Source organism: Sinocyclocheilus rhinocerous, unplaced genomic scaffold (genome assembly GCF_001515625.1).
Source record: "Sinocyclocheilus rhinocerous isolate Xijiao unplaced genomic scaffold, SAMN03320098_v1.1 scaffold258, whole genome shotgun sequence".
NCBI lineage: Eukaryota > Metazoa > Chordata > Actinopteri > Cypriniformes > Cyprinidae > Sinocyclocheilus > Sinocyclocheilus rhinocerous.
Window position 1 is genome coordinate 106,805 of NW_015634010.1, and position 10,655 is coordinate 117,459.

At 36.6% G+C, this 10,655-nt stretch overlaps 1 protein-coding gene across 2 annotated transcripts in view; it reads left to right on the plus strand.

Moving 5' to 3' along the window:
* Window positions 1-10,655, plus strand: part of LOC107744879 (collagen alpha-1(VII) chain-like) — a 49,901-nt gene that overhangs the window by 15,735 nt on the left and 23,511 nt on the right. For both annotated transcript variants that reach the window (XM_016558695.1, XM_016558696.1), the window contains exons 5-19: window positions 1,362-1,455; window positions 2,487-2,660; window positions 4,447-4,610; window positions 4,780-4,909; window positions 5,073-5,189; window positions 5,273-5,428; window positions 6,298-6,414; window positions 6,504-6,650; window positions 6,886-7,005; window positions 7,399-7,557; window positions 7,670-7,783; window positions 8,270-8,419; window positions 9,942-10,079; window positions 10,161-10,307; window positions 10,404-10,523. In XM_016558695.1, coding sequence (XP_016414181.1) covers window positions 1,362-1,455; window positions 2,487-2,660; window positions 4,447-4,610; window positions 4,780-4,909; window positions 5,073-5,189; window positions 5,273-5,428; window positions 6,298-6,414; window positions 6,504-6,650; window positions 6,886-7,005; window positions 7,399-7,557; window positions 7,670-7,783; window positions 8,270-8,419; window positions 9,942-10,079; window positions 10,161-10,307; window positions 10,404-10,523 — 2,047 coding nt within the window. The remainder of the gene's footprint in view (window positions 1-1,361; window positions 1,456-2,486; window positions 2,661-4,446; window positions 4,611-4,779; window positions 4,910-5,072; window positions 5,190-5,272; window positions 5,429-6,297; window positions 6,415-6,503; window positions 6,651-6,885; window positions 7,006-7,398; window positions 7,558-7,669; window positions 7,784-8,269; window positions 8,420-9,941; window positions 10,080-10,160; window positions 10,308-10,403; window positions 10,524-10,655) is intronic.

Below are 10,655 nucleotides of genomic sequence, written 5' to 3' on the forward strand. Positions count from 1 at the left end.
CTGTGCATTCATAGAATGAGCACTGTGCGATGTCGGAACTGATTGCACTATATTCTATGTATAATCGTTTTCTTAAATTCATTTTAAACCTCTTAAATCAATTTTTTTTTAATCATTTTCAAAGTTTTTAAATTCCTTGTTTTATTTTTGTGATTATTTTTTTTCTTTTCTTTTATGTAAAGCACTTTGAATTACCATTGTGTATGAAATGTGCTATACAAATAAACTTGCCTTGCCTTGCCTTGGTGTGGAGAAATGAGCGGGCGTTTATAATGAACTGCAGAGATTTCACCTTTTATTAAAACTCTCATCACATACATACACTGTAATGGCATGCTAGTGTACAGTGCATAAAGATGAACCCAGATGCAGCACAACCAATGCTGGTGAACTTTAGCTGACCCAGGAGATGTTTCCTTTTCAGAATACTCATTTGTGAGTGTAAGCGACTTTGCAGGTTTGGATCTGCTGCGGTTGGGGAATTATGTATGCAATGAGATGATAATTCATGCCGTATGCTTTCAAGGACATCAGTATCAGCGTGATGTTCTTAATGGTAGATTGAGTCCTTAAATAAAAATTTACACTTTTGGGTGGATTTCATGAAAGCTAACAAGAAAAAGTCCCAGTCATATTTCACACCAAAAATCAAAAGAAAAAAAATTACATTCTGCATAAAGAATATAATGTTGTTGGATTTTTTAAACACTTTTTTGCATTATATTTTTGTCATTATTTTTCATGACAAATAAGCATATTTCACCTCTCAGATTACTGTAATTTATTACGGTAAAATATTACATTAAAGAGAATCATTGTTGAAAATAATCGAGAGTAGTAAAATTATGTGATGCATTTTAGTAATGAAAATTGGGGTGTAAAAATTGCTTAATTGTGCAAAAATGTTCCTACTATAAATATAGGCCTCATTTTCTGTATTCAGAATATAATTTCTTTTTTTTTTTACCTGTTAACACTTTATTTTAGAGTTCTGTTCTACATTTACTGTATGTGCTACATACTTAAGTAATAATCCTAAACCTAACCTTAACCCATATTAAGTCCATGTAATTACCTTATAGTATAACTCAGTAGTTGGTGTGTGAGTACACTGTAAGTACTGTAAAATTAAGCACAACCTTTTTCCTTTGAGGTTAAATACAAGTTGGACCTTTCTCGACAGGCTTTGTGAGATTCCAGTATTAAGATATTAGACAAAAAGAAAGCTAATTTTTAGGACCTTTAAGATTTTTTTGCATTGTGATAATTTTAATTACAATTAAGCTCATATTTTAGTGTGAGATTCACCCTTTTGCATGATGGGATCACTAAAGCATCACTTTGTTTATTTCTGGCATCAGATTGCTGTTCTGATCACTAATGGCCAATCGGATGATCCAGTGGACGGTCCAGCTAAAGCTGTAGCAGACAGTGGGATTTCCCTGTTTGCTGTGGGTGAGTTGAAAACTTAGTGTTCTTTATGTCAGAGGTGTTTGTGTTATAGATTGAACGGGCATGACACGTCTGTGTGCACTTCTTGTTTTGACGTGTGGCTCAGAGTAACTATAGTGGTGTATTGGTATTGGCAGTAATATATTGGTGAACGCGGAAAGACGTAAAACGTGTATGTTTGTGTGTGTCAGCCTTGTTTCCTTGACTTTCTCACGCTCTTTCTGTTTTGACGCCCAGAGTGCTGAAATAATTATGGCTCATTACCCGGTGGCCGACTAATTGCTGTAATTTTTCATCTAACCCATTCCTCCTTGCCCCCCTTTATCACACACACACACACACACTGACACTGTGTCCTGCCTTTCTAATCAGTTTTCCCAGAGAGACGTGAATATATCAGGCCATTTGACACATCTATGAGACAGATGTACAGCAGGGCGACATGCCGTGACGTTCTCCCATCATCACTTTACAGCCGATACACTGTCTGATAACACTGCAGCGGGTCTGAGACACATTAGGGTCATTTCTATACACACACACACATAACACCTGTTAAGCACTAACTCCAGACTAACAGACTATTAACTTGTAAGTCTGTCTTCTGTCTTCTATTTCTTTCATTTTTCATTTCATTATAATTTCAGCATTATATATACAGTATCTCACAGAAGTGAGTACACTGTCTGATAACACTGCAGCGGGTTTGAGACACATTAGGGTCATTTCTATACACACACACACACACACACATATACCTGTTAAGCACTAACTCCAGACTAACAGACTATAACTATTAACAGACTAACTTACAGACCTCCATGTTATGACAATGTTAAAATAAAGTCACGTTGGAGCTGTGGCATTGTGGTTAGTGAATAGTCATGGTGCTCATATGGATGATAAAGGTTTGAGGTTCCTTCAGTGTACCCTGAATCTATAATGTGTAAGAAATGATGAAGCAGATCTTTATAAAAGCTAATCGGTGCCGTTTCAACTAGCTGATATCATAATGTGTGTTGTATGTTCTTAAGGGGTAAGGAATGCTGATCAGTCCGAGATGAAGAAAATCGTCACGGAACCCCATGAGGAACATCTACTGCTCAGCCCAGATTTCTTCTTGCTGGAGAACCTTCTGCCCAAACTCTCTCGTCGCATCTGCTTCACTGCTTCAGAACCTCCCCGACCTGTTAAACAAAAGCCACCTGGTAAAACCACCATCAGTTTTTCTACCTTTTTGTTGTTGCTGTTGTTTGTAACCAAAGGTTTTTATTGCATTTTGAGCCTATCTGAACACAGTTGACCCTTCACTAAACTCTGCCATCCTTTGTTGCTTTTTCTCCCTGAGACGAGCTTTACAGAATGCCCCATAAGAATTAATGGGAAATTAATGTAAACAGTATAATTTTCAGTAAAATGCACACAAATTATGTGGTTTTTATTCTTTCTTTGGCTACAATTAAGTGTGACATTTACATCTGTTGTTATTTATTTATTTAAAATTCAAAAATGTTTGTACACAGTAACATGATTAAATGCTGCAGACTATGAATCAGAATCGAGGAAAATACTCAAAACAGTCTGAATCTGAAAGGAGAAAAGAGTTACGACAAGTTAAATCACATTTATTCATAAAGTGCTTTTACATATTGTTTCAAAGCAGCTTCACATTAATCAAGAGGAAAATACCTGTTAATTGATCAATTATGAAACATTCAATTTCAGCTGTAAAGCAGCTCTACAGAAGATAATAGTGTCATTATTCAGCTCAGTTTAGTTCACTGTTGTTTCAATTCAGTTCAATAGCTGTGCCAATGTTGTAAAGCTCATCAATTATTAAACAAGTTTAATCCAGCTATAAGATGCTCTACAGAAGGCAATAGTGTCATTATTCAGCTCAAGTCGGTTGAGTGGTTCAATTCAGTTCAATAACAGTGCCGATGTTGCAACGTTAGTGTCATTATCCAGCTCAAATCTTGTTCTCATCGAACAGTGTGAGTGCAGTTTAGTGAATATATTACTGCATATTAATTCTCTTTTTAAACCCCTTTCTTTTAATCAATAGTGATTAAAGTCGACAACATTAATGTAACATTTGACCAATGCTTTACTGTACTGCAATTTTGTTCAATTATTATTGTTCCTATTTATAACCCAAATGTGTACATAAATTAACATAAATTTTGAGGACTGAGGTAGTTTGATCCACAGCATGAACCTCACAAGATTAATTATGAAGATATATACAAAGTTCTGTCATGAAACTCTAGATGGCGCAGGCCGATAGATTCTAACTCAGATAAAATTGCATCATCATTCACATGGCGCAGCTGATTGGTTTCTTTTTGCATCATCAGGAGCCAATGAGCTTGCTGCTCGTCATTCAGATGCTTGGCTAGTGCTTGCTGTAGCAGTTGCATCGTGCTTCAGAAACCCTCCACCTTCCCCAGTTCCACATTTATAGATCTGCTACGGGGTAATTTCATGTATATTATAAATGGAGGTTATTTTATATATGTTAAATGTGCAGCAGCAGTATTTCCTACATGCTCACAGCAGCATATATGTGGATGTATTGGCAGTAGCAAGTCTCGGTACTTGGTCTGCCGCAGCAGCATAGCAGACCTATTCCGCCAAGACCAAACACATTAACATTGCCAATATTACCATGCTAAACTCTCAGGGAGTTGTCATGGCAAAACTAGCTGTTTTCAAAATAAAGATCTTGAAAAGAATTTTAAAAAACACCCAATGTGGATCGTGTCTTTTGTCACTATTATTAAGTGACCCGCCATTTTTCCATATATATATATTTTTTTTATAATTTCCATAATTTCTACAAACACACAGATACTTCATTGACTTACATTAGAAAAGTGCAAAAGAAAATGAGAAAAGTGTATTGTCTGATAATATATCAGGCAGCAACAGGGCTCAGTGAATAGCTGATTCTGTCTTTTCTTCTTATCCTGTGTGCTGTTCTGTCTGCTGTAGTGCTGGAGAGGATAGTAGGACCTAAAGATCTACAAGTGAGCGAGCTGAGTTACAGCTCTCTGCAGCTGATCTGGAGTCAGGCCACAGGAGACGTTACCGGCTACAGGCTGCTCATCACCCCTGTGTCTCCAAAGGGCCATCTGCTCCCAGCACAGCAGAGACAGGTGAGACACGGTCACCTGTGCATATGTACACCCCATGCAGCACAGCAGATGGAAGGTTGCACATTGACCAGCTTTCTTTATGTGGCAATAAGCTAAAATGTTTACTATGTGTTTGCAAGTGAGCGTGTGTGGTTTGTTCAGAATATATTATTTTCTTTCTGTTTCTCAGATTGATCTGAAGGGAGATATTAGTAGTACTCCAGTAACCGGGTTAAGTCCTAAGACCGAGTACTCTCTCAGTTTATATGCCATCTACCCCGGACGCATTGGAGAATCTGCCACTATTATCACAGAAACCAGTAACTATGTTCACTAAAAATATCTCTAAACGTGATAAATTTACATCAAAATGGCATTTATGTATATTTTGAAGGAATGATCTTTCATTGTGAGCTTATTTATACACAGTACACAGACTTTCCCATCGTCTAAATGCAATTCATGTGTATGCTTTCTTTTCAGCTGTTTTGCCACCGGTTTCGAACTTCCGTGTGATTGAAGAAGGACTGTTCTCTTTACGTCTGGGATGGATGTCTCCGCTTGGAAAAGTGGATAAACATAAAATTTTTGTTCCAAGAAGTGAGAAATCAGCACACACTCTGAGACGGAATATGAGATATTTTAAAGATGTTGTTTTCAAAAATCCCTTCATTTGTTCTCAGCGGACAGACCCGGCCTCATTTACGATCAAATTCTGTCGGGTGACGCCTCCTTTCACGTGATTGACACTTTAGAAGAGGACAAAGAGTACACGGTCGACATCTACGCCATCTACCCAGAGGGCCCCAGTGAGACTGTATCTGTCACCGGGAAAACTTGTAAGTTTCTTTCATTTTTCATTTCATTATAATTTCATCATTATATATATTTAGATGGTATTTATGGTTAGGGAATAATAATAATTATTATTATTTTAAATAGTTTTTTTTTTATTATTGTAATAATATTACCATTTATAAAAAGCATTATTGTTAATAATAATAATAATAATTGAAGTGAAATTTTATATGAAATAGTTTGGCTTGGAATTATTGTGTGTATTACTGGTGTAACCACTAGATGGCAGTATAACACATACCATCACGAAGAAACCTTTAAGTAAAAATAAAAACGTTCTCTTGTGTTTTATTTATTTAATTTTCTATTTTCTGTTTCTAGTTTGTTTTGGAAAACTATTATAATTTTTTATCATGCATTATCATCCTATTATACACATCTCTTCCATCTTTATTTGACCCTCTAACTCTAGCACTCTCTATTCTAATTCTATTCTTTAAAAAAAACTTGTCCCTTTTAGACTTGCACACTATTCTTTTACTGCTTGTTTTCTTGAAAAAAAAAAAAACTAACACTAGCTTTTCTAATCTTTTGGTATTCTATCTGTTTTCTATTAATTTATTATACAATTAACAAAAGCAAAAAAGACCTCTAACACTAGCTTCCTCTATTCTTTTTCTATTCTATCTGTTTTCCTTTTATTTATTATATTCTTTAAAAAACCCTTGCTACGTGTACTGCGTTAAGCTAACTGAGACTTGTTATAGCACTTGTATATCATTGCTCTTTTGTTGATTTTGATTGCTTCCATTGTTCTCATTTGTAAGTCGCTTTGGATAAAAGCGTCTGCTAAATGACTAAATGTAAATGTATTATAAACTCTGCACTTATCCTTCTCTTTGTGTTCCAGTGAAACTGGTTCCAGTTGATCAACTGCTGGTGCAGAACGCTACTACAGACACAGTTCAGGCCCGCTGGTCATCTGTCAGAGGCGCCACAGGGTACAGACTCACCTGGTCATCATCAGGTAACGTGCACTGAGCTGCTCCAGTACTAAATGCAGCCTATTTAAAAACAGAAATGCACATGCATAGCTCTGCTTCCATATTTCCGCAGAGGGACACAGAGAAAATGTGAACCTGGGAGACAACTTTAATTTCTACATGGTGCAGGGCCTGCATGCTGGTACAGAGTACACCATCACTATCAACCCCATCTTTGTGGACATTGAAGGGCCTGTTACCTCTGCCAAAGCCAAGACATGTGAGTGCTACACTGTAATGGGCCCATCACACAGGAAGCATGCTTGCTTTCAAAAACAGCTAGTTGGAGCCAACACAATGGAACCGGGATTTCAATATGTGTTATTAAACTCGATACAGTGTCTTAAAAACAGCAAGGCATTAAAAAATAGTGCAGACTGAGTGTAAAAAGCTACAATACTGCTAATAAATCATGCCACATGTGAAGATGCTGATGCTCTCTCTCTCTTTCTCAGTGGAAAGCAGTGCAGTACAGACCCTGAGAGCGTATGCGGTGAGCACTAGCAGCGCTGTTACCTTGTGGAACGCTGTACCTGGAGCCACAGGCTATAGATTGGCCTGGGGTCCTACTGCAGGTACCTATATAAGTACCTTTTTTCTGTCTCCTTGTCCTGCACTTGGCCATTCGTTTCACTTTGTAGTCCGTTTCTCTTTTCATTTCCTCTCTCTCTCTGCTTTATATTCTCTCTTTTATGGAAGCGACAGGTTGGTGACAACATGAGGTGTCGCTGTGCCGCCTCATGACTCATGCCGTCAACTTTATTCGTGTGTTTAAGAGAATTTGTGTGTGTGTAAGTTTGGGACTCTGTGTAAGAGAAATGAATTGATGGCACCTTCAAAAGAAGAGTCTTTGAAAGTGACTCCTTTCTGTCACTGTGATGGGCTGAAAAATTAAATACATATTTTGGATGATATATATCTGTTTGAGCTATTTATATATATTTATTTGTGTTTTTACTTATGTGAAGAGTTCATAGGGAGAGATCGGCCCAGGCAGTTGGCTCTGAATGGCAGCACTACGGAGTATGTTTTGAAGAATCTGGTCCATGACACAGAGTATGTGCTTTCGCTTTATGTTCTCTTTGGTTCTGCGGTTGGTCCGGGCATCACCGCTACATTCAGGACCTGTGAGTGACCCGACACCTTGTCATGTTTCCTTAATAAACACATTCTGACAGTGATTATTTATATATTAATGTGCTTGTTGGTTGGGTTAATGTCATAAGTTCTGCTCTCCAGCGCCTCTCGGATACGTCTCAAATTTTAAAGTGACGTCATACACCAGCTCCTCCATCGATGTGGAATGGAGTCCTATTGTAGGGGCCACAGAGTACAAACTCACCTGGAGTTCAGGTAAAAACTGTTGGTACTTTTTTTTAAACCTACAAAATGATAAAATACTAAATTTGAAATTAATCTATCCAGTCAGTTTTAATAAGGCCCATAAAACTATGATATACTCCAAAACATAACATTTGCATCATTTGTGTTGTATGTTCTCTCCCAGAATTTGTGAGTCCTCAGAGTCGGTATCTTGACCGCAGCATTTACCACACGCTCTGACACATACATAAAGAGAGTCTGAGGCTGAGTTTATGGAGAATGGGAAAGAAACGAAGGGCAAGAAAGACTAATTAGACGTTAGATGTTCAGTATTTAAAAAAAGTCTTGAAACACGAAAGTAAGATTTATTATTATTTATTATGAAATTATATTTTAAATATAAATGTACAATTTTGATATGTATATGTATGAAATGTTAAATTAATATACATATATCTATTTTTATAAAAAATAATTTTTTATAAAAATTGAATTTTTATAAAAGTATTTATTTAGAATTTGTGAGTCCTCAGAGTCGGTATCTTGACCGCAGCATTTTACAGCACAGCATCACTGGTCTTCAGCCACAAACCCTTTATTCTGTCAGCATTCACGCTCTCTACAGCAACACAGAAGGACCAGAAATCACTCTCTCACAGCAAACAGGTACTGTTCACAACACTGAACTTATTCACAGATTCACAGAAAAAGAACAGTATTAGTATAAGTATAAGCTACAGTATTTTTTTTTGTATTGTTTCTCGGTTTGTTAACTGTCCTCCTGTCTCAAGACACCCATTTAATGTAATATTGTGAGTTTAGTGTAAATTAATCTCTATTAATGGCATTTGTGTCATAATGTTGATTACTACAAAAATGTATATTTATGTAAATCTGGGTTAAAATGAATCACTTACAATGGGGCCAATTTTCTTAACGTTAGAATACTCACAGCTTCAGTATAGACATAAACAATATGTGTTAACATGATTTTAGTGTGAAAAAAGTAACTCACTAATCTTTTATGTATAAAGTTATATCCAATTTGACGTCTTTCTTGCCATGACAATGTAACTCCGTAAACCTTAAACCCGTAAACAGCTTTACGTCTGAATACACAAGTTTTAACAGAAGAATTAGTATGCTTTTATAAAATTATAAAATTCACATTTCTGCTTTAAATTATCCAAAAAAAATGGTCCTAATCACTTCTACTGGAAGTGCTTTACCATAACCATTTTTTATGAAAACAAAGGTCTAGTTAGAGTTGTTTTTGTGGTAATAAACACACCCAAACCCGAAAACCGGATCTTACAATATTCCTCTTATTTTTGCTTTACTTTTGCTGATTTCACCTTTTCACAGTTACGGCCTCGTCATACTAGTACTCTTAGGATTTTAACTATATACTGCTCCTTTTAGTATTGTCTGTGTTATATTAAGTCTTCCGCATTATTTTACTCTGTAGGAAAGCTGTACCAACAAATCTTGACTCTTTTTAGTCTGGTTGGACTGCTCTGTTTGGCTCTGTGTCTTCTTGCAATGACAACTGGTCGACAGGCACATTTAATTTATCAGAGCCATAAGAAGAAAACTCTGCTCAGTTAATTAGGCACTTCAGACAGTCAGGGTCCGGGGATATGGAGATGTTCCTCCCATTGTTCCAATGGGATTGAGGGATATCATGAGATTGATTGACAGCTCCTGTGTTTGAGCCGCCATCTTTAGCAACCACAGCTGTATAGAGCAGTATTTTTACTGAAGCTCAGTGTGTGTGTATGTGTGTCTGTTTCTCTGCTGTCAGCTTCACTGTTATCAGCACATCTTCACAGTTTCACAGGCAGCACTGTGAAAAGCAGAAAGCGGCTACACTGCACTTAAACAAACACTATATATAAACTATAAATATCAAATAACATTACCTATGTATATTTAATACCGTAAGATTATTTATTTAACCCATTTTGACTTGAACATGTCTTACATGTTGGACTATAATCCCTCAAGAGTCATGATCTTAAAAAATATTAAATAAACATTTTTGAAGAAATAAATTAAAATTTTAAACTAAAAATTTATTTGAAATCATTTGAAATTTGAATTAAAATTTAAAAAAAGGAAGAATAAATATATTTAAATTAATTTGATCAAACCTGTTGTCACTAATTATTTTGCCATGCATTTGTAGCCTCTTTGACAGACTCTGAGCTGATTGAGACTGTTCGGGAGGTAAAAGTTGTGGACATTGGTGCCAACTCTTTCAAACTGGCCTGGAAGAAAACACCAGGGGTCACTGGGTACAAGATCGCTTGGAACCCTTTCCATGGTGGGTACCAGCAGTCCCCATTACACTCCATTACAATTACAATCCATCATCTTTACTCTGCTGTTCTGTCTGTTCTCTTAGGTGGAGAAAAGAAAAGCGAGGTTGTATCTTCTTCTGCCACGTCCTTCACCATCACTGATCTGCCTGCCAGTACTGCATACAAGATCCAGGTGTCTGCAGTGGTCAGAAGCAAAGAGGGAAGTCCAGTAATGGTGACCGCTCGCACATGTGAGTCACTTCAACCTGTTTGTTTTCATGCAGATGTACAGCAATTATTATTTAAATGAAAGTATCTTGAAGAAGAATGTTGCTGTTGTGTTACAGTGGATCTGCCCAAGGTGACTGGATTCAGTGCTCTGAACACCACTGGCAACAGCACTGTACTGAACTGGACCAGTGTAACTGGAGCATCTGGATACCTGCTGTCCTGGAGACATATATCAGGTCAGGAACATAAAAATCCATATTTACACACAGACCGCGTCTTCATTTGCACACATGACCTTCAATGTGTAAAAATGTCCTAAATATGCATATATATATATATATATATATATATATATATATATATATTTT